This window comes from Anomalospiza imberbis, chromosome 3, assembly GCF_031753505.1.
Source record: "Anomalospiza imberbis isolate Cuckoo-Finch-1a 21T00152 chromosome 3, ASM3175350v1, whole genome shotgun sequence".
Lineage (NCBI taxonomy): Eukaryota > Metazoa > Chordata > Aves > Passeriformes > Viduidae > Anomalospiza > Anomalospiza imberbis.
In genome coordinates this window covers 57,950,459-57,975,378 of record NC_089683.1, presented here as the reverse complement: position 1 = coordinate 57,975,378, position 24,920 = coordinate 57,950,459, and the positions used below count along the sequence as shown (strand labels likewise).

The window sequence follows — 24,920 nt, the reverse complement described above, 5'->3', positions numbered from 1 at the left end:
CCTTTTTTTGAACTTTTTGATGGGTTCCAATTTCTTTCTAGTATAGACAGAAATAACTGCCAGTAGTCTAAGCACAAGGGAGGATTTCTGGTCTGTATACACATTTCTACTGCTGAAGTGAATCACAGAAACTATCTGGTCATCATAACTGACTCTCAGTCATATAGCTTTTCCCATATGCTGTTCTTCATTTTCCTATGTTTTCTGTTCTTTATTTTATATACTTGTACAAATTAGAATAAGGCTAATTTGGCTTAGCATATTTCCCTCTATTACTGGGCTCTTTGAACTTCTATTGACTAGTGTTATCACATACCTTCAAAAAATTTTTTATCTAAAAGGATTTTGATTAACTTTGAACAGTCTGGTAGACTATGCTAGACTGGATCTAGGAATCACTCCTTTCTAATTCTACATTTACAGTGGATTCAATCAAACACAAGACATCAATCCAGATGCATTACTTCAGCCACCTTCCAATTTAAAATTATAAAATAATATTACCTGTAATTTGAGAGCTCTCTCCTCTTCATTGGCTGCATCAAGAAGGTCATCAATGTCAATTTCTACCTCTGGCATTTCTTCTTCCTGAAATGCAAAAATACCCACTGAGTCCATAGAGCTATCTTTTAACTAACCCCAGAAGCAGCCTAGTGATAGCACTCAAACTCATCTTCCTGGAGGCAGACAAGGAAGTCAGTAGGGGATGGTGGCTTGATTCCTTGCTCCCAGGCCAGCATCAGGCCAAGCCCCAGCCTCACAAGAAGTGACAGCTCTTAAGAAATCCTTTGCTCTCAGCCAGGACGTGTTACTAACTGATGGCCAGCAGGACAAGTCATGCTACTCTCACAGTACTGGGCACGAGGATGAAGAAGAATAAGTAGAAGGAAGACGAAGTAAGTAACAACTGCAGCAAGCCACAAAATTGTTTTGAAAGCATTTTGGATTGGACTGCTTTTCTTGGTAACACTGTGGAAGATAGCCCTTGCATAAAGCTGGCTTACAAGGATGACATACATGCTCCACCAGAACTCAGATTTTCAGTACCTGCGGTGAAGCACAAAGTCTAAGGCATTGAGTACTTTAGAGAATTTTTCTTAAACCTCCTCCACCCACACACTTCTCTCTTTGCATCACCAACACATCAGATGCCTTGTTCCCTGAGTCAGAGCAGCAGTCCATACATTTTGAAGGACCTCTGAGCTCTAGAATCTCAATGAGAATTCATCATCCACAGATATCACCATGTATTGCATTTTCAGTTATGAAAAAAAACATTCTGCTGGCCATTTTATACGTTTTCTCACCAAAATTGTTATGCAGCTCCCTGCTGCACATACAAAACCCTGGTCTCAGCCACTCTCCCACACCAAGTCCAGCCTTGACAGTGGCCTCGGTGCCATGGCACACAGCTCCTCTGTTGCCCCTCCTCCATCTAAGCCAACACATGGGCACTGCAAGACTCTCCTCTCCCGCAAGTACACTGCCATCAACCAACTCGCTGATGTGGCATCACTTTGGCACCTACATAATGTAAACAGGGACCTGAAGGCCTCCAAAGGGGAGGGTGGATTTAAGAGTAAGGATGAAACAAAAAGATCACAGCAGCAGCTGCTGCCTTCTTGTACCCAACCAACACTTCTCAAGAGCCTTTAAAGAAGCATTTTAAAAAAATGTGGTGGTTCTAGCAAGTTGCAGAAATTTCAACAATTGTGAAATAATTTAACAGCACCAATAGCAACTGCCTCAGGTAATACCAAAATTATTCTTCTACTAGCTAAAAGACAGTCCAAACATTAGCAATGAAGATAAGTTAGTTCAAGTTAATCTAAGCGAAGCTAAGCACCAAAGTGGCAAACAACAAGTTGTACCAAACTCCAGCTAAAATGCCAACTGTTCAATATCTTTTTGAGCCTGAGGAGGAAGGACAGAATGTGGATGATTAAGTCCCCCATCCCCCATCTCTGAAGGAAAGTGTGCAGGGACACTATAGCATAGTCATGCAGGCAGTTATACTCAATGAACAAAAATACACAAGGCACACCCTTTGCCCAATCAGCCTGCTCAGAAAGGAAGAGTGGACATTTGCTGAGATGAAGTAAATATACCAATTACTGTAACACAGTCTGGCAATATGGGAGCTTCTAACCCAATGCAACAGATTCACTAGCAATTTAAACAAGAGGAAGAGAAGTCTTCCATGGGCTATATATTCAGTAAAAGCCATCAGAATTGGAAAGGATAAAGAACAATCCATAACAGTGGTACAGTTACTTAGTAGTTTATAATCCCAACTCTATGCTAATTCACATATCACACAAGAACCAGAAATTCCCCACATAGGTAATAAACCTCCTGAACATTTTATCTAAGCAGCTCAGCCTAAATACTGTTAAGACAGGGTGCCTGGAGTTACTGCTAGTATTGTAAACTTATCAAAATACACATCCACTGAACTGTGTAAATAGCAATTGTGCATATGTCTGCATTCAGAAATGCTGTTCAGCACATTGAATATTTTGTCAGTTACACATTTTGAACTCTGTCCCTTGGAGTGCTATTCTAGCAAACTGAAACAATGTTGAAAAGCATCAGTGAGGGGAAATTGCCTAGAAGGTATATAATGCTTTTTTGTGATCATAGTTCATTGAAATTGAGCGCTCCTGAAAGGTTAGTTTTACTCTGAATGGTACCAGTTAAATGGAAGTAATCCTTGCTTCTTCCTTCTTCTTCAAATCAACTTTCTCCTACATCTTCAAGGTTCACAGTGCCATCAATTCAGAGGGCAACTGCACCAGCAGTTCACTGAAATTTCAGTATAAGAGGTAACACAGCTCCTGTACATCACAAAAAGTGATAACACAAAATAAATTACAAATGTTTATGAAACAAAGAACTATAGTTGTATCTGGCACAAAAGGCATTCAATTAAGTTACATCTTCTGCAAAATATCATGTATATCTTCTTCATTGCACAGCAGATTTGAACTCTGATACATAACATAAATGGAGGGGGAAGCCCAAAAAAGTAACTCTTGTTCTTATTTTTGGCTGAATGAACTAACAATCAAAGCATCTTTTCTCCATCTGAACTACTGTGCCTGCACGATCTGAAAAGTTTTATGTAAGGCATGAAAAACATGTCCTTAGGTCAGGAGCCTGACCGCTCTATAACAGCTGTAATGACAGAGGGAGGAATGACAAAGTCATGCCTTCTGTTTGACAGATTTTATTGGTGAGATTAGTCTGGTTGCTCCAATTACAATTCAGCAGCTAGATACAGATTGGGCTGGGCCAAGCCTGAAAGGGTCTGTGCATAGCCAAAGGATGGTATTTTAAGGGTCTTGTTACTGTCATGAGGCTGTGCAAAAAAACAAACACTGCCACCAGTTCTGTTCCAGTAAGAGGGAGACAAACTGATGCACATAGCAGATGTGGGGAGCAAGAAACCACTAGCAGCATCTGACAGGGCGCAGCCTCCAGAAAAGCTAAAATAGGGGTGTGGGGGTTCTGGGTACAAACATCTATCAACTGAAACTCTTGGGGGAGAGGAGGATGGACACTCTCTTTACAAGCACCCTCTGCAGTCTGCATTGATAATGTAGGCAGGACATGAGCTGATTTGTGCTTAATCATTCAAAAGTCAGAAAATATCAAAGACAGCTTCCATGACATTTAATAAAACTTAAATTCAACCTTGCATTGAAAGACAGCCCCATTGCTCTTTAGATTGCATGAATTCTTTGCAGGCTACTCGCAAAAGACCTTGGGCACAGACATGCATTAAGTAGTAAATAGCTGTTGCAGTTTAAGACATTACAAGCTCTCCAGCTGGCAGTGGTGAATGAAACAAACAGGTGAACAACCACTAATGAGACCAGAAAAAGGTCTTCAAAACCAGTTCCCACAACAGCTTAAGCCAAAGGGCTGGATTTTGCAGGAGCATCTTGAAGAACGCTGGCACACTCCAGCCTGCTGACCCTGAGGACAGCACCTCCAGCACGGCAAAAGCAAGTCTGACATCATTCCAAGTATGTACTAATCAAATATTTATTGGAGGCTTTAAAATTTAAAGGACAATGGTTGCCCTATGGATAACTTCCCACTATAAATCCAACTGGTAAATTAACCTATTATCCCACATGCTCAACTGTCAGTCACTGTGCATCATCACATTTGCAATGCTGGGAAATAATTAAATAGGCTTGTTTGATTTTTACTTTATATTATGAATCTAGGAAAGAAAGGAGAAGTTAAACACAGCAAGGAAAGTTAAAATCATCATTTGTATTGTGAGTTTGGAAATAGCAGGAAAGGATAACAAGAGAAAAATGAAGGAAAAGGAAGGAAAGATGACTTTACAATTCAGAGGTATGAAAGCTTCAGATTGTATGAATCAGGAATTTCTCTCGGAGTCCTGGAAGATTGCCAGTAAGTGATCAAAGTCAAACTAGAAAATAGGACCAGTTTTTCTGGAAGTATCAATTTAATATCTGAAAATATTTAATTATTTTAGAACAGCTCTAAACCAATTCATCTGCAGACATGGATGGCACTGCAAGACAGGGGTGCAAGTCTCAGAATGATAAATAAAAAAACCCATAAATTACCAGGACTAGAAATCATTTGTTGCATATGTAACCTAGTGGGATTACGAATGGATTGCACTTAGCCCAATGAATATGACCAAGTAGTACTTTTCAAAAAACACAAAACAAAAACTAATGTGCTTCTTGTTTCAAAGCATTCAGTTGTTTTGGGGGACTTATGCATAAGGGTAAAAGTAGATAAAAGTGAAAACAAAAAAAAAAACTTAAGTGATCAAAAAATATTAATCCAGAATTAAAGAAAGCTCTTTTTTTGTTTAAAGCCATTCCTAATTAAGTGCAGAGTCAAAATACACAGCTAAAATAAAATTATTTGCAAGACAAAAAGACAGCTGAGTCTATTGATTGGTGTGAGGAAAAGAAGATTAGGAAAGGATGCTGAAGACAGCAAGAAGGTACTGAAAAGTGCCAGGGTTCATCAAATTTGCAGAAAGAACAAGAATCCTCAGTGGTAAAACCCAATTACTAAATGACAGCATGTTTTCTCCATTCCTAAAATATTAAGAGCAGTAATGCCATAGCAGACATGATGATCTAATGTTAGACATGGAAAAAAAAAAATTAGCTCTCATTTTTTTGGTCCAGGTGAGGCAGTTCATGCAACAGTGAATATTAGTTTGTACTGCTGATAATCAGTGAACACATTCAGGATGCTGCTCCCAGTATGATACAATCTTTAGCAGGCAGTTACACATTATTTTCTCCCCCATCAGGCACTTATCTCATTAGCAACCACTCACTGGTGAAATCTCAAAGGCAATACAAAGAGCGAGGCCCCACACTCCTGAGCACATGCCATTCAGTCTTGGCTCCAACTAAGAGGAGGAAAAACCCGTGTTGTACCCAATCTGTTCTAACCAGAGCAGCAGCCTCTTCTACCAACAGCAAGCCTATCTTCCTCTATCACTCGTGTTTATTGAATAAAAGTGCAGAGACATTCAAGGCAAAATTACCAGATTTCTTCACTCATTTTGAGTCAATAATCCTATTGTTTATGAATAATCATAATTCATCTGTGGCAGTGTGGCTCTTTAACAGAAACCTTCTCTGTGCTGAGCCTGTCCTCAAATCTGACATCACTTGGGTCCAGTTAAATACACAAAAAAGGAGGACCACCAAGTGCACATATGTCAACAGAATGGCTTATTCAAGCTGCCCAGTATCTTACTGGTGCACCAAATGCGTCTACATCTACATAACATGGTATGAAGAGCTGGATGAAGTCAAGGACACGGTGTTTTATCTATATGGTCCAGATCTGACATACCCTCACCCAGGAGCTAGCAGTCCATAGCCTTGTGCACACGCCACTAGAGGGAGGTAGCAGTTTGCAAACACAAGGGCCCCTGAAGTTGCTGGTAAAGCACGGAAAGCTCTTCTGAGCCCTACATTCAGTTCTTGGTCTGGAGAACAAGTCTAACTTTTATTACACTACACATTGCCCTCTGCTCCTGTTCTTAAAAATGTAGTCCTCAGCTTTTACTTTAACATCTTGTTTCCTGCAAAATCCTATCTCTGCTCCTATAAATATAGGATTGGGTATTTGCTTCTACATCCATCCTTTGTAGCCCTTCTCTGCAACTGAGGGCCAGAGAAGGGACTGCTGGAAGCAGAAAAAGGAGCAGCTCAGCTCCCAGGCACCGTGATGAGGGCTCCCTGCCAAGATGAAGCTACAAGAGCCCAACCCCTTCTAGTTACCCACAGAGCAAGCTTGTTCACATACGCCAATCTTTGAGCTTATTGCCAAACTTTAACAAGTTCAGGCACATGACAAGCACAAGTGAAAGAGGAGGGGAGTTGCTTCATTAAACTGAGAACACTTTCATAAACTGGCCACAGGCATCTCCGACACACAGGTCCCACCAAAATTTCCAAGATCACACATACCAGAGTTTCAACTTGGCTGTTGAAAGTCCTCAAGCAATGTAGAAACCACTTTTTTTTCCTTCCTGATTTTAATCTCAACATCAGAAATAACTGAAATCTTACCTAAAAAGCTTTTCAAGATATTCCAGCTGAGTCAGGCACATACTGAGAACCTTCTCAGCTCAGATTATTTCAATTTGGACAAGTTGAACATTTTAAGTGTGTTTGCCAGTTGTTAAATCAAGAGTAATGCCAAGAACAATGCTTACGGAGCTCTGCATGGGGGACTACAAACTTCGCTGTGAAGCAGAAGGGGAGCTTACCTAGAAATTTGCAAAATCTAGCAATATAGAGGATGAAACAAAGCTGCAGAAAAGGTGAGAAAGATGGACAGACACTTAAACACACAGTGATAGTGTTTACACAGGCAGGCACTGCTGGACCACAGCTTGCTCAGCCAGTGTGCACAAACTGCATGGTCCAGAAAACATAGCTGCATTAGGGCAGCTTTCAGACCAAGAGAACAAACCCTGTTGGCAGAGCATTTATATTCAAGTGCCATAGTTTATTAACACAGCAATTAGATTTCCAGACCAAAGCTTACCCACAACCACCTGGCTCAGAGAAGAAAGAAACTGCTTGTAAAAATCCTGTCTGCATCTGCCAACTTACCCTATGTTTGTTAGTAGATAACTGGGAAAGAGCCTCAAGCTTATATTGGAAGTACACATAATATTACAAGGAAATCTCAACTAGGAAATCTGTTGGAAATTCATGTCTGAACCCACAAGGAGCACTCTCAAGCTCCAAGATCTAAAACATAACCTAACAGCATCCCAGATCCAGGTCAGTATGCAAGTTAGGTGTGTGTTGCTCCTAGCCAGAGACACATTATAAGAAAAAGCGTAGGATTATATGTTAAAAGGATACCACCATACTCCTTGGATAGTTGAAAAAGCATACCTATCCCACAGCCTAGTCAGCCTTCCCTGAAAGAGCACTGTTAGGAATTCTTGGCCTCCTCCATAACCATCACCATCATCTTTTCATGTCATACAGTTAGGAGACCAGTTTGAGCAATATGTTCCTTACAGAAAAAAAGAGGGACACAGTTTTGATTTAATCAGTCTACATAATGGCAAATTTAGAGATTTATAGTCAATCAACAGGACATGCTCCTGTGAGCATGAGCCATGTTACCTGACATGACTTGTCAATCAGTACTTTTCCAAGCTGCCTAGAAAGAGTAAGTCATGAGGGTCACAGATTTGTGGGGTTTGAGGCAGTGGGAAGGAGGAAGGAATTCAGATCAGAACGATCTCAAGCAGGGCAAACCCTATATAAGGATATCACACTAAGCAAACTGGAACACTAATCCTCTATGTTAATGTTACTTAACAATAGTCAAGAACAGCTCAAGCTTCCTTACTTAGAAACAATTGCAAATAAAAAACATGGTGTAAGACATTTGAAAATTTCTGGGAATCCCTTATATAAAGGATAAAGGCATCTTAATGTCCATGTACATGCCAGCAGTTAGGTACAGCTGCAACTTCAGACTTCAAGTGGAAGTGAAAAATAAATTAACATGGCAATGGTTATACAGTACATACAAAACACATTCTAGTTGTGAACGTCATTAAAGCAATTAACAACTAAGATTTTTAATAATCAGGGGAGGATCATCCATTCAAGCCAAGTTCTTCCATCTCATTACCCAAGTGGGCTCCTTCTCTTGCCTCAGTCACTGTAAGTCATTGTTTCAAGCTGGCACTATCATAGATCAGCCTCTCCTCTTGGCTCTCAAGTGACAGTAGAGCAGAAGAAACAGACAGATGCTATTCCAATTACAAGTCCCATTCAAAGAGTCAGCCCCTCTAAAGCAGCAAATGCACTCCAAAGTTTTTACTGTAAAATTGCAGGCAAGTACACAAAAATGGAAACAGCACAATCCTGGCACTCAGGTGATACAAAAGGAAACAAGTCTCTTGTGCCCTTATTCCAGGTGGGGTCCCTCTATCAGCAAGGAGGGATCAGGGCTTTGGGCAGAGATAAGAACATCAATCCCGCAATGCAATTCCTGTGAAAGCTCCCTTTATGGGCAAGCCTTTGTGAAAGAGTGCAGGAAAAGGACATCCACATCCAGAGTACAAGTCTCCCCACACCATGATTCCCCCCAGACTCCTTACAGTTACAGGCGCTAAATTTAAGTCAGAGGTTAGGTCCTAAATTATAACATGGTTAGCATAACATTTTAACCTGTATAAGGAGTAAGGGGAAAAATAAGACAGCCAACTGTGTCAAAAAGTCAGCTGAAGGAGCGGGTAGGGGAAGTTAAGCTAAAGCACAGTGAGACAGGTACAAGCACTGCCAAAACCCTTACTCAAGTTACTCAGGGAAGGGGAGGCTGGGCCAGTTTCTGAGAACTCAATATATAGAAGCTGTGCAATTCTGGATTTTCCAGATTAGAACAATGGAAAATCTGGACCACTCCCCTGCTACTGTGTTCCATTGCATCACAGACAGATGCTACCCATCACACCTAAACTGCCTCAGTGCCACACAATTATGCCAACACAAAGCTTCAAATAAAACATGGCACCACTTCCCAAACAACAATAGAGCAAGTAGTTGAAAAAAAATTGATATATCAACTTGAAGGTAGAGCTTTATAATATCAGCAGCTTGCAACAGATGAAGCATCACAATTTCTGCAAGGTGCTTCAATGTAGATTCAGGCCTACCTACACCCAGAACTGGTGGCAGTGGGATTTTCAAACTCTTTAATCAGTACAGGCAAACTAGACATTAAAATTCACTTTACATTTCTGCACCGATGTGACCACTACTGTCAGAGTTGCCTCTGTGTTTATACAGAGCATATGAAAATGGTGACATGGTGACCTCAAATACTCTTGAGTTCCTCTGCAGAAGAAGAAATCTTGGTTCTTCTCTTTCCACAGTTCTCCAACCTGCTTGCTAGCAGGGCTACAAAGCTGCAATTGAAAGAATAATGTGTTAGGAGAAAAACTAAGTTTTATTGCACTTTGAACTCTGCCAACTCAGCTGAGGCCACGCTTGCCTAGCAGACACACTGCCTGCTGTTGGTCACCAGCACACCCATCAAGTTCTCTTGCTGGAGAGAAGGCTTTCTGTGCCCTTTCAGAAGACCATGCCTCTTTATTTAGATGCCTGGGCTGCCTGCCACATTTCACTGGGTGCATTCTCCCATCAGCAGCAGGGAGGTAACTCATACAGTGTTGGATGCAGCCTGCAGCTCCATGAACAGCACTGGAGGCTTGTGCAGGTGTCTTGGCCAAGAAAGATAAATAACAGATCCTTTTACTTTAAATAACAGATCTTTTTACTTTTCTTTTTGCCACTTCTGTTCGAGATTTTTTCCTTCTCAGTTTTTTTTTTTAATTATTATTTCTTTATTCATTACTATATGGAAGCTAAGGAAGGAATTTGCAAAGAATCAACAGGAGTAAATTTTCCTCTAATCAACTGCTAAATGGAATTTTGTAAAGGTAAAACAAATGCACACACATGCTACTTATGTTTTTTTTAATCAAAACAGTTTCTTGGTATCCTGTGTTTTAACAAGTTTCAAAAGAGCCTATTATGTCTGTGACTGAAAACACTTATCCTGGGCCCTGAACTTGCTATTTTTAGTTTGGTATTTTTCTGTTGCTTGAATGGGTGACTGAAACACTAGTCAGGGGTCACACACTTGCAGTGCCGACTCTGGTCTGTCCATACACAGTAGTTCTTGTATGAGCAGCTGTTTAGGAAGCACTTGCTCAGAGCCCCTGCCATAAAGCATCCAACACTGTAACCAAAATTGGCTCTGACTTGGAATGGAACAGCTTATAGGGATCCCTAGCTGGCCAAAAAAACACAGTTTGGCAAGAGCTGCTTGGTTCATGGCCCCATTATTCATTTAAATACTTCAATCAGTTTATTTGGGAAATGGAAGTTGAGAATCAGATACAACTTATTTACTCATCTTTTACCATGTATTTGACAATTTCAGCAAAAATTGTGACAGCTCTTAAAAATCATGATGGCTTTGACTGTGACACTGATGCAACTGCCCAGTACAACAGAAAGATGGCCACTCCTCTTTAATATGCAGAATATCTCTTTGTGCTTTCCTCTCCTGGTTGGGAAATTCTTGCCTAGTATCCAAGGAAGAGTCATCATGATACCAATGCAGATGCTTCTCTTAAGTTAGAAAAAGCCAGCTTTGCCCAACATTTCTCTGCAGAGAAAATAGGCCAAGCCAGTAAGAAACATACAAAGAAAGCCCCATTTCATTACCACTTCACAATTTGATAAATGTCTCATCTGAAGATTTTGTATCACTGGAAGGTAGAGAAAACAATTAAGTGCTGGAAGGTGAAGCTGAACATGTAAGTTCAGACTATATTCTATGTCATTGTAATGTTTTATTAATTCCTTTCAAAACAGGGATTTTCAATGGAATCATTCAGATCTTTCTTGCACTGAAGTGTTATCGTCCCAGCTGGTTTGTTAACTGGGATTTCCATCATGCAGAACAGCCCTTCCTTCACACATTTCACAACCTGACATCTGCGCTTATGGGTTCTGTGTCATTTTTATCTTGTTTTAGTCAATATCTAATTGCCATCAAGCTTTGAACCACTCACTTTCTTTCCAAAATCCTTTTATTGTATCCAAATGTAGCATGCTTGAAAGGAATTTAAGTTCTAGTTACCATTTTAGGGTACCTCCATTTAAAAACTCTCAAGAGTCTATCAAAATGCCTTGCCATTCATTTGGTTTCAAGTATACACATTCACACTTTCCTGAGAGTCTCCAAAAATGGGCTGTAAGGAGACACTCTATTTCCACATCAAGAGCACATCCTTGCCACCAGCACACAAATGCAAGAGAAGAATTCATTGCCAAGAAGTCCAAAGCCCAAGCAAAACAAAAGCAAACCCTTCTGACTCCCAGCTCCTCCAACATTCTTGCACCCATTTCACTATAAAGTCCCCTACGGGCACATTTACTTACCCCAAGAGAAGCTAACTTTTGCTCACTGCCAAAGAATTGCTCTCTAAACAGTCAGCAAACCTTATAAATTGCATTGCCGTCTTGAAAATGCAGACTGAGCAAGTGTCCCTTGGCAGACTGCAGATGATCTGCAACAACTGTTTTAAGAACAGATATCAGCCTAATGGCCTTCCAAGAAAGCCTGTGCCACCAGGAACTCCCATTGCAGCTCTCTTGATCTCTAAACAGTACACTTCTCAACTGAACTGTCACTTTGCTGTGGTCAGCCTAAAATTTGTTCTCTTCTCCTACTTCACTTCAATATTTATCTTTCTTAAGCAAATGTCAAATACATGTGAAAATATTTGCATGCATTTTTCAGAGAGACACAAACATGCAAAGTCAGGGATTGTCAGCAATCTCTAATCATATGCATTTTTGGAAATTGTCACGGGCTGAAGAAAAATTGTGTTTTTCTTCCATATGGCATTCCAAAAGAAGTTATTATGATATGCATATATTAATTTTTTTTAAATAAATAAAATCTTTGTAGTTCCATAACCATAGCCTGAGAAGTAATTTAAGGCATACAGAAGCAGAAAAGTATAATGTAAGGCAAGATGTTTGCTGTTTTGGCTTTGTATAAAAGTAGAAAACCAAAGTAATTCCTGAAGCTTCTAATTTACTTACAGCTTTACTTTATAAATGCTAAAGAGCCTATCATCTTCCACAACATACTCTCTTGCCAGCAGCAAACATGTGACAGACCTTTTCATATTGGGTAATGAAAAATTGCAGTGAGATACATGATCATGATATTGTTAGCAAACCCAAAGCAGAATGGAGTCAAAGTACTGAGGTGTCCCTCTGCTCCTCAGATACACAAACGGGCAATATTTTCCAGCACACCCATAAAAATTCCAGATGCTCATGCAACAGCTGCTAGTCCTCACAAATCACTGTAGCAGAAAGATGATGTAGGCAAACAAAGAAAGTCCAGGGCTGATGAAGGCCCTTAAAATAGATGACTTTGCAGACTGGCAATAGCAAAAACAGAGAATTTGCAATTGGGCTGAAGAGAGAGCACTCCAACAGGCTGCTGAAGGGTGAGCACATATTCCCCCCACCCTTTTTTCTTAGTAGTACCGCTCCCATGTATGTGCTGAAGAAAACAAGTGCTTAAACTGTTTCCTATGACTGAACTACAGCTCCTGGAAAATACTGCTTTTTTAAAGCTGTATCAAGCCTAGCCCCTCATTTTCAGGGTTGGAGCCCTAGCAGAGGGACTATAACCCTCACATTATCAAGTTAACAAAAGAGTCAAAGATTACTCTTATGTATCTTAATTAACGCATAGGAGGGATAAGGAAAAAAAAAAAAAAACCAACAAAAAAGAAAAAGGAGGAGGAGAAAAAGATTTTAAGAGGAATGTAATTTTCTCAAGTATACCCTAAATGCCGGAAGGCGCCACTTTCAATTATCAGGAATACCAAAGATTCCCAGAAAGGAGAGAACTCGCATGCATACTCAAGATCTCATTTCTTAAATAGTTTCCTGGTTCTGTAGGGCAACACACACACCAAGACTACCTGGGTGTAGTCTTGCAACTCCTGGAAGCCCCAAACACAATCAGAGCAATGTTTCTGGTTAGCACTGAGTTTCCAGAGGCCAAAACACAGGTGTGTTATCAGAAGCTTTGTCTGCAGCCAGCTTGACACAGCTTTTCAGCCAGAATCCAAATGATTACAGCAGTCTGTCAGTAGTCTCCTGAAGTTCTTTCCATACTATGCAAAGCCTTTCCAGCAGCTTAGGTATATTAAAAATAGAGCCAAACAGTAGCTTCATTGAGACTGATGTTGCACTGAATTGCAATACTATTTCATGTTACACCATCCAAGAGCATACTATATACACAGTGCACACATACATATACACTAACCCTTCAGGACCATGTTAACAGACCAGAAATATGCACCTACATCTACATATGCATGAACAGTTATCCATCGTTACAAAAAATTATCAGAAGAAAGAGAATGTGCATAAATTTCTGCAATGAAAGTGTAGCTAGCAATGCCTTGAAGAAGCATGGCTTGTCATAGCACAGCAGAACATATTAACAAGCCATCTGTTCATTATAACAAGCTCAACAGGATTCATCTTCTAGATGCAGAGACGCTACCTACAGCATGTGCCTTGATCAAGCAGACAGTTGTTGGATATTGCCAAAGTCTTATCATATCCCTTTCAGAGAGCATGTTACACATCTCTGCCACCAGCACAGTCTGGATTTAAAATCTGTCTTCCCAGGGGGCTGTGCCTTTGAGCAGAATTAGTCACACTAACAAGCAGCCCACAGTCAGGTTCCTCCAGCTAGGTACATGCAGACAGAACCAGTGCTATTTGCTTAAAGCTCTCAACTTCTCCTCTCACCTTGCAGAAAGATGCATTGTATTTCCAGGAACACAAACACTGAAGAACAGGAAATCTGTTCACAGAGGGGTTACAGGCTCTCTAAAAAGAGACAAGAATGATATTTCTCTCTAGTCTTATGCAAACAAGATGACTGGTCTTTCAGACTCTCCCCCCCTGCCCCATTGCTATGTTTCTCCCTTCAAACAGAAAAATTATGAAACAGCTGTTGCTTTGCCAGCTTTGCGAGAGGCAAAGAACAGCAGTCAGAAGTAGCAGCAGGGGAACAAGACTGTAATATACTCTGGATCCCATCTGTTGTGAGTGGGTTAACAGAAGAGAGAGGACAAGGAGACAAATAGGGACTCCAAAATACAGTCAAACATCTCCTTCCTCACCAACTATCCTGTGGCCTCCAGCTCAATACCCAGCAACTGCAGCAAGAGAAAGGACAAAACTCTTCAAGTTAAATGTACAACATCAATCAAATTAGTATCTTGATAGTGTTCACAAGAAAGTTTTTTAATTAATACACTGTCCCGCCAGTATTTTGGCTTAGCTGTTACTCTGCCATGTGGCAAACTAGACAAAGCAGATGGTCAATAAGCTCTGTTAAACTGTCAGGGCCAGCTATTATGAAGATACATAAAACGGCTCTCTGCTTTTTCCAAAATTTTTAAGCTAAATGTCAGCAACCTCAGCTCAGTTTCTCCTCCTAGAAGAGCTGGCATCAAAAGAGTAAAGGTTAAACTAGTAACTTTCCCAAGGCTCCGATCTTGAAATTCAGAGCATGCCAGACACCATGCTAAGAAATGTTCAAGTTCATTAATAGCTGCAAAAAATGTGAAAACAGCCAGTATCATCTGCACTACACCAAAAAACCTCGTGGTCTGCATCTTAAAAAATAATTAAAAAAAAAAATTAAAGAATGCTTGGCAAGTAAATCAGGAGAGCTGCAATTAAAATTGAATATTAACTCATCAGCCTTTGAATTCCAAACAGGAAAACCAACACGGCATAAGTCTTATTAAAAGGAGTGCTTAACAAGTCAAATTTCAAAATACATTCTTCTCTTCACTAAAAATGTTGTTGTCATATAAACTCTGAAACAATCTCAGACACTTTACCTCACATGTACCTCCAGATAGTACTTTGATCCTCACAACAAAGACAGATGCTCCAAACAAATAACCAGAGTTGAAGTCTGGTTCAGCAAAGAGCACAAGCTTTGCCACATCAGAGGATGTGTTACTGGTAGTATGTACAGCTACATCTTGTTTTGTTCTGCTAAAATCCATCTGTTTGTACTACAGTAGCCTCTTTGCTTACTCATCGTGTAGGGGCCTTGCTCTGAGCCATCTCCAGAGCTAACCTGGAGCTCTGGAGGTTTTAACCTTTTTTAAAAATTCCATCCTGTTTTGCTCACAGGGCCAAAAGGAACCCAGGCTAAGCCTATGTGTACTGCTCCCTGGCCAGATAGTAGCTAAAAACAACACATATCCTGCTTTAGCACTACACCTAGCTACAGGAGCTAAATTTTGCATATGATTAAAAAATTTTGAACCCAAATCTCTGAAAATCCCTATGAGGAGAGGTTAAAAGCTTAAACATGTCTTTCAGACCCCAGAACACATGAAAGTGCATCAGAAAAATACTGTGATTAGTAGTTAAAATGCAGTATTTTACTTAATAGACAAACTGGGAACTTTATTATACAGTCTTGAGAAGATGTTCAGTGAGCTGATTCCCCTGTCTCTGCAAGCTCATGAAAGGCAAGTGTCCTTTTGAAGTGTCCTTCTAGAAAGCCACCTTTGTGTTCACCAAGTATTATTAGTTAAGTCTTCTGCCACCCAGAATCTTTTCAGGGTCCAAAATGGTGCTCATCTTTAATATCCTATTTTGAGGCCAGCCACCTCAGATGAGAGCTGGAGACTACCAACAGCTTTTGGATGGATTGAACACTGTCTCACTTGGGTGCATTGCAATCACCATCACTAGACATTCTTCAGGCAGTACTAAATCGCATTTGCAATTAAGTGCCTATCACAGTAGGGCTCTAATAATGGTAAGTTTGTCTTGAAAAAGGATCTGTAACAACAGCCAAAGCCTTTTTAATAAGTTTTTTGGCATCATTCAAAAGCTTCTGGCAAGAGCAATTAAGAGTAAAGAGACAGGCCAACTCTGTTTTTCTAAACTACCTCATGATTTCTGTAATATGGGCTCAACATTTCTAGTTCTTGAACTCAGCCAATACAATATATTTACAGCAAGGAGCCAGAATAGCTTGAGCAAGCCATCAGGTGAGACTAACATGTGTTTTGTCCTTCTGGACAATACTAGCTAGTTTCTAGTCTGGCACATTCTCAAGGAACCATTCAATGAATTTACCTGGATTCACACTTCACTTGCTCATTCCCAAGTCTCACTTTCAACTGTCTTGCTTCTTGGAAACACTTGGAGGTTAGTTAGCTTCCTCCAGTCTTCACCTTCCGTGCTATCAAATACACACATTCATCACATGACAACTAAAATTCATACATACAAAGCCATTTAACATGTAAAGAGTCATATCTAACTCAGGAGCAGACATCTTCCAGAATGAGAATTTCATCTGGTCAAAATAATTTATGTTGGACAATATTTTAAAGCTTAGCTACAAGTTTTTTTATTTATTTTTTTTTTTTAAACCAAGGCCCAGGGCTCAGAAGTTCGGATTTCTCTCATCTGGCTTTCTATGTCTACCATAGAAATAGTATCATGCCCCATTCCTGGAAGTGTTATGCCCCATTCCTGGAGTATTCAAGGCTAGGCTGGATGGCACTTTGAGGAATCCAGTCTAGTGGATAGTGTCCCTGCCCACAGCAGGGGGGCTAGAACTGGATGGTCTCTAAGGTCCCTTCCAAACCATTCAATGATTCTGTGGTTGAGCAACCATCCATCTGCAGCAAACAACAGGAGACTGCTAAGGGAGTGTCAAGCACTACAGCACAGAGGTCTGTCTCCCAGCAGATTAATCTTACCAATGATATCTCTCATATAACTACAGGGAAGACCTACATGCGCCTGTTACAGGAGTAGCTGAAGTTCACTGCTGCTATTTTTGATCCTGAAGGCAACATACAGCATCAGTAGTCCAGGAAATCTGGACACAGTGCTTTCCTTCAGACCTTGATAAAGTTAACCCATGCACCATGATAAAGGTTGGGTCAGGACATGGGACTAAGGACAGACTGTCTTAAAGGCTGTCTGATTGTATTGCTCATAATGCTTGAGCAGAAGACACATTATTGCAAATCACTACTAATGTAATTTAATTTTTCCATCTGTTACACTGTATTTTAAGACTAATTATCTTACTACCATATCAAAAGTTCTGAAGTTGGGCACTACCAGCTGATTACCTGAACAACTGAAAAATGTTCATTTCAGTGACCAAAAAAACCACACACGAAAAAACCCAAACAAACAACCAAACCACAACCATAACCTTTCTCAAGTCAAACATTCAACTTGGACAGATTTTAATTAATTTATTCAATATAGTGCAGTAGTCTTTTCTGTTGAAAATTATTTTCTACTTCCAGATACCAAGAAATGGAACTAATACAATCTGAGCATACTTTCTGCTCCAGTTCTTAAACATAGTTCAGCTTTTCATCACTGGTACATCTCAGACAAAGAGCTGACTATTTTGTATTCTTTTCACAATACTCCACCTTTGAAATAAAAGATAGGATTGGAAATGTGGGAGAAGAAAACTTCAAGCAGTCAAACACCTCAACTTAAGATAAAATGGTAGGTGTAAAGGACAGCAGTGTTCTCACTGCCACAGTACTTAGCAAATACTCTGAAACCCAGAGTTTCAACTGCCAGTGAAGTATACGTAAGAAACATAACATCATTACCATACACAGCATAGCTGAGGAACTAATTCCAAGGAATCCAAAATAACGTCCTTCTGTAGAGCTCCTTCTTAATTTGGCCCATGCCTACAAAATGCCTGTATATAAACCAAATACCTGCAGCAGCCTATTTCCATTCTAGGGACATGACGATAGCCATAAGCAATCGCACGCCTTCTGCAAACATTGAGCCTGACCTTACAGTCATGGTTACAGAACTGCTGCCATCAAAAGGAATCCAGAAGCACTCCTGTGCATTTTTAAAGTACCAGCTGTGTGATAGTCTATGTCTGATACAGAATAGCCAGATCAAAGGAACTTTGAATTTGAAGTACAATACGCTGTTAAACGAACAATCAAGTTATTTTTAATGGGCTACTTTTTTTACAAATATACAAAGTCTTAATATTTGAAGCCCTTGTAGAGATCAGGCTGGACACAAACATGTTAAGAGGAAGACTCCTATAATCTCTGCTCCTCCAGATTCTCACAGGGTTTTCTAACTCCACCTACAGATTATCTCAAATGAGAGATATTTCAGGAACACCAGAAATGATAATCAAGTCTGCAGACATGAAACTGCATGAACACACACGGAGAATCAGGTGGAAGGAAGGTAATAAGATCAAAGTCAGGCACTCCCTTTCCCCCTCTGGGAAAAAAAGATAAGAGAGGAAGCTCCATGCTGCTACTGTCTCATGTTTCTGTTGTTTTCCATTTTAAAAGATTTCAGTTGTCAAAAGAGTTTTCAGTGCAAACTACATCCAATGCATCCTAAAAGAGTTGACTTCTACAAGATTTCTTGTAGACGAAAGCTGGTACTCCAAGTGATCCAGGATCACTAGGGTTTGGGGAAGTGAGGTGGTGTATTTCCAGGTGGATCATTTTATTCCATTTGTGGCTTGCTTTTTTACACTGTGGCACACCAAAGAGCAATGAAATGGCACATCAACAGAGAAGATCCAGGGAATGACTGGTAGCTTGACAATGTTTCACATCAGCGTGGAACTTGTTGCTAGCAGGTCATTTTCTTTAATGAAACATACACTTTAGAGTGAATAGTCTTCCATAAACAAAACAAAAACCAACCAAACAAATATAAAACTGCCATGATTAGTCTGTCAGTATCCAACAAAGGAGCTACTCAAAAGAAGGCTGTGTATCACATTTGTGTTTGAATTCCTCCTGTCTGTTCTTTTACAGAGCAGAAACAATGACATGGATTGGGAAGCACCAGTGTTGAGGAAGTGTGGGTTTCCTGTAATTAATGTCTTGATTCCCAGGTGCCAAAATAAAGCCTTTTCCTTTTCAAGAATACAACAGAAGCTATAACTTACCTATGTGGATTCAGTTAAAAAAGCATGAAGTTCTTTGCTTTAGTGAAGATACTCAGCAGGTGTATAAGTTTTGTGAAAATAAGCAGCTTAAGCCTACAGGTATCATTGTGTTATAATATCATTATCTCTCCAGTCAATTTCAAGCTAGGGCGATAAGAGCATGGCAGAAGACACACACAGACATATTTTTCTGCCAAACATTTCTAACATGTCATTTTAGCTCAATAATTGAATAAATAAACTTTATGCCTTTAAAATGCAGCCAACCCTGATCTAGTTATACAGTCCAAACTCATATAGGCCAGAGAAGCAGCTTTCAGGATTTCTATTTGAATGAGTTCAGCAAGCTGTCCTGAGCTTAGAAATAGTGTTTATGCCCATTTAAAAAAAAAAAAAAAAAAAAAAAAAAAAAAAAAAAAGTACTCCTGCTCAGCTTTTAAATACCTTGTAGCACCAGTTCAGAAGAGTTTCTGCAATAGAAGAGGACCTGTTTAAAACGGGTAGTGGTAAATCTGTGTTCAGGTAGCTCTAAACTCTCTTTTGCCTCCTATCAAATCAAAAGCCTGAGCTGTAGTGGACTCCCATGCATAGTCATGGTTGCATGTAATCACTCTGTCCAACCTACATTACCAGATTCCTTTAAAACTCTTTTCAGGCATTCTAAAACATGCTAGCATACCACATTAGCCACAAGCTGCAAGGGATGCACATTTCTTTAATATTTTCTCATATCAATGAACAAGGAAACAAAACACATAAAGAGTAAGCATAATCAAAATGACAGGTGGATTCTGAAAATCACTTCAGGCTACAGCTAATAATAGAATACCCAGTTTCAAATTATAAAGTTTGGATGAGCCGACTGACACCCTCGAATTCTAAAGAAACACCAGCTCTTTTCCAAGAGCTGGTCAGGATGAGTGAGCATGTGAAAATACATGAGAATGAGAGTTTTCTCATGCAGTAATTGGCCTGAATTCAAGCTTCTGGATAGACTTTTTGCTCCAACTAAGCAGAGCTGGGCTGCACACATATGCAGCCTCCACAGGCAAGCTTTGCTTCAGCAAAACAAATCAAAGCATTTGAAACTGAGCTCAGAGAAGGCAGTGTCTGGCACAGGGACCTACCAGTCAGCACAATGTTGTATCATCAGCTCCTTCCCACTGACCTTTACTTGGTGCCAGTCCTCTTAATCATTCAAATGTCCAATGCAAGCAGAGTTTAAAGTTCACCTCACCACTTTTAGAATGTCTCTACAATGAGCACATCTAAACATGAGAAATTCCTCCAGTGCAGCAAACACTTTCCACCCCTGCATGCCCCTGTTTTCTGAATTTCACTGTCAAAGCAACAGCTTAGGAAATGTCTGACTCCTCTGGTAGAGGGCTTAGAAAGCTTGGGCCATTTATGAGGTCCCTATCTGCTGGTTCAAAGACAACATACAGGATTGGAGGAGTGAGAACTGTTTTCTGAAGATAAAGAAGAAAAAAAAAGGTTGAGATGTTTCTAAAGCTACATTTGGACACTGTTTGAGGACTACACTTTCTCATTACTGCCCAAAGCTGCCAAATATCTACTTTTAATCCTTCTCTTATTCTTCCAAACCCAGATGGTTTGGAAGACAGAAGATGGAGCAACCCCCTCAAATGCATCTTCACAGCTTGTAGAAGATATGTGTAAAAGACACTGTACCCATATTCCTCCCACCTTAGATAAAGCACAAATGGTTCAGTTCTGCACACACAGTGCCAAGCACAGAAGTCAGGACACTAATAAATCCCACATTCATAATAAACAGTGCTGCCTTCCATAACAAAAGCTCACAGGGTAAAACCCACTGAATACAGAATGAGTGTAGCAATCCTTGCCTGGTCATTTCAGCACAGCAAAATACGGGCAACCAGGCAGGATTGTGTGATCAGAAAAGAGGCCAACACAAGCTTTCTAGCTGGCCTATGGAATAGAGTTAAAAGAAGGTAGCAGAAACCATTGCCAGTCACTGAAATCAAACATAGCCAATATCCCTTTGTTTAAAATCCCCATTACCTTCAGCTGCAAGAAGATCACTGTGCCAAGAGTACTTCTATATTTATTCCACTTTAAAAATGCTGAAGAAGCTTCATATAATGCCTTTGGCATCTACCACTGAATAAAGACAAGCCAAGGCATAAGATACTTTGCAAAACAAAAATATTCAAAACCAAAGTACACAAATTTACACCACCATTTTCCAAAGGGATTAAACAATTATGTAGTTAATTAGAAAAATTAGGACATCAGTTTCACCTTGTTTCTACACAGACCAGAACTCATTTCCTACTGTGGTTTCTGCTGTAAATCTGGGTAACTAGTTATGAAAATACACTAAGGAATGCAGGTTAATTTTTAAGTTCCTTTATGCTGTTGTTTTTAACAAAAAAAACAGAAAGTACACACAAAGAAAAAATAACTACTTTTTATAACTGAAAACCCATGTATGCACTCAAATAGGGAATATTCATATGAAGCCCTGAAACACTTCAGATAGAGCCAAAGGAGAAATAATAGCTGGTTGAGCTTCCAATCTACAAGATTCCAAATGTACAGAGAAACAAGCTGCAGATAAAAATTACCAGTCTCTCAGTAAGAGCAGCTTGGTGGCTTATGCTATCTATACATTCAATCTGGCTTAGGTGAGAGGAACACTGGGCCAAAGTTTTACATCAAAGCATCTTCATATTGCCCTAGTAGCCAAGGCAACAGCACCAGTCTTGTTTAACTTTTTTATTAATGGGAAACTATTCTGACCTTCTTGTAACATTTTGTTTTATAGCAAGTCAGTTTTGGCCTTTACTCATGCACTGCTCCAAAAAAGCTCCCACTCACATAAGTAGTCAGTCCACCTTGCATTCAGTGCTCCACTCCCAGTCACCCTGGCCAATTTGGAGCTACAGGCAAAACCCTCACTGCTGCTTTCTTGTGGGCAAGTTCTCTTCCACCTTTTGATGATTACAGCCCTTTGATTTCAGCCCTAAAGCAAATTCAGTTATTTGATGCTTTCCCACAATATCTTTTTCCCTTCTCCCTCAATATATGCCCCAAGAAGAGACAAGTTCTTACAATTCCCTGGGAAACAGAAAGCAGCTCAGTTTAATGCAGGAAAAACTCCATGGGAATAAGACACCAGCAGTCCTAGCAACAGGCACATGGGACTGAAGTGGCTAAATAGACAGTGATCGACTGCTGCTTATGAGTGCACCGGATCCAGGAGCCCAGGTCAATGCACCTGCTCTGCATCTGGCTGTTTTACATACAAGGCTGTCTTGCACACAAAATAAACATGCCAGCTGAACACCAAATTCATTTGTACACTACAAGCTTGCTATCCTGCAGAAGTTCGCAATTCACAAGGAAGTTTGTTTCTGAAGAGAATGAGGAGCTCCACTCTTAGGAAACAGGAATTACAAACCGTAAATGGAGGTGGTCCTACAATTAAAGACTGCTTAAACAGATGAATCATTCCAACGACCTTCCAGTAGTATCTTACCATCAAGCATGTGTGTCAAAGTGATTGTTTCCATCTCTGACATGGAGGAAATTCTTAGCTTGCCCTTAGTGCTGAAGCTTTGTTCATAAATCTTTGAGCACTCGAGACTGTGCTTCAGAATTAAAGCAATGTAAATATTTATCTGGGAAACAGGAAGAATAAAATTCTCTAAGAATCAAATGAAAACTAATCTCAGTTTTAGAGATCTGTCTTCCAGTTCTTGACTGTCCTCAATCACACAGCCTCAATGTTACATTAACATGCTTCTTGCTTTTAAACGGCATATAATTTTTTTCTTGTGTTTAATCTTGGCAGTTAAATGGATCATTAGGATTGGAAATGTGCATCTCTTTGGATATGAATAGGATGAAGCAGGGTAAGTTTTTGTTTTCAAAGCTGCCATTAGCCTGCTGATAGTTTTCTTTAAGGCACCATTAACACAGCAGCAGTCAAGACCAGCTTACACTGCTGCAAAGAAACTATTATCCAGCAAATTTAATCCTTTTTTTTCTTACCTACAGGAATCTTTGCAGAAATCTTCGCAGGTCAAGTAGTACTCTAAATGTTATGAAGATACAACCAGAAAAGTAATCAGCTCCTGTACTTCCTTGAATCCTGTGTTACCTAATGCACTTGCTTGAGAGTGATGGGAGGAGAGTGCATGGCCAGCTTCTGGAGGAACAGTGGATCAGACATAGTACTCATGCCCTTACCTTCTTTTCTCCTTTTAACACCTCCAGCCAGCCCCCAGTCCCTGACAGGACTGCAGGGCCTCCAAGCAGCATTGATGGACTCGGGGCTTAGCCTGCCTCTCTTCTCCCTTCCTGTCTCCTGCTCTGCCTTTTACAGCTACTTCAGCAACAGACTCTGTAGCAAGCAAAATCTTTCAGCATATCAAACTGTTCTGATGTGAGGAAATTAAAATAAGAAACGTGGTTTCAGAAGATGACATTTAAATGGGCTTTGTGGTTGAACAAAGGCTCTTCAAAAAACAAGTCTTTACATAAGAACTAAATTAATGGTGCAACACACACCTTCTCATCAGGGTCCATATGGCCACTTTGGTTATGATAAAGTTGGGTCTGCACTGACCTCTTCAAACGCTCAGTCACGACACACATGCTAACATAACCCACAGCCCTGTGTTACAGTCTGCAGTCCAGACCTGGAGCTCTCCCTTCAAGGACAAACTTCCTCTATTTGCCACAAACAGCCTTAAGAAACACCCAGGCTCAAAGGCTCCTATAAAAATGTATCCTAAAACAGGCTCTGCCCACAGGCAAGCCAGATCAGGAAGCCAAACTGAGAGCCTGGGCCGCAGGGCTGTCCCCATGGTCCCCATGTCAGCTCCTGGGGCCATGAGCCCCTGCCCCAGCCACGTCCCAGCTGCCACAGCCCTGCCCAGCCACCAGCCCTGCTGAGCTGGACCCACATCCCAGCCTGCCCTTGACTCAGCCACAGGGAGACACCCAGGGCTGAGGCTGCCCCAGTGCCCTCGGCTGCCTGCTCCTGGCTGGGGGTGGAACAGGCCCTGGCTGCCATTCCCTGCCCCAGGCAACGCCCATGGAGCAGGTGCAGCAGGTGGGTGACTTGCAGCAAGGTCACCCAGGGCAGCATGCTGCAATGAGCCCCACACAGCACTGCCAGACCACTGCATAAACCAACACTGAAGAGCAGATCTCCCACCAAATACCATTTGTGCAGTCATTTTTGACGGAGGCATCCCCAGCTGAGCTCACGCAGGGAACACTTCCTGCCCAGCACCGGGGAGCCAGACACAGGCTGCCACTGCTGTTGACCATTGACCAGTCCCAAGTAGTGTCCCTCAGGGCTAAGTACTGGGATTAGTCCTGTTCCATATCTTTACTGATGATCTGGATGAGGGGATGGAGTGCACCTTCAGTCAGTTTGCAGGTGACATTAAGTTGGGAAGGAATGTTGATCCGCTGGAGGGTAGGAAGGCTCTGCGGAGGGATTTGGGCAGGCGGGATTGTTGGGCTGAGGCTCAACAAGGCCAAGTACTGGGTTCTGCACTTGGGTCACAACAGTCCCATGCAGCGCTGCAGGCTTGTGGAAGAGTGGCTGGAAAGCTGCTGATTAAAAGAGGACTTGGGGGTGCTGGTCAACAGCAGCTGAACCCGAGCCAGTGTGTGCTCAGGTGGCCAAGAAGGCCAAAGGCATCCTGGCCTGTAGCACAAATAGTGTGGCCAGCAGGACAAGGGAGTGATCATGGCCTTGTACTGAGCTC

The 24,920-nt window shown here is 40.9% G+C and overlaps 1 protein-coding gene across 1 annotated transcript in view; it reads right to left on the bottom strand.

Annotated features, from left to right (window-relative positions):
• The window catches only part of PPP1R14C (protein phosphatase 1 regulatory inhibitor subunit 14C), a 51,559-nt gene that overhangs the window by 11,403 nt on the left and 15,236 nt on the right, over window positions 1-24,920 (bottom strand). The window contains exon 2 of the mRNA XM_068184585.1: window positions 505-588. Coding sequence (XP_068040686.1) covers window positions 505-588 — 84 coding nt within the window. The remainder of the gene's footprint in view (window positions 1-504; window positions 589-24,920) is intronic.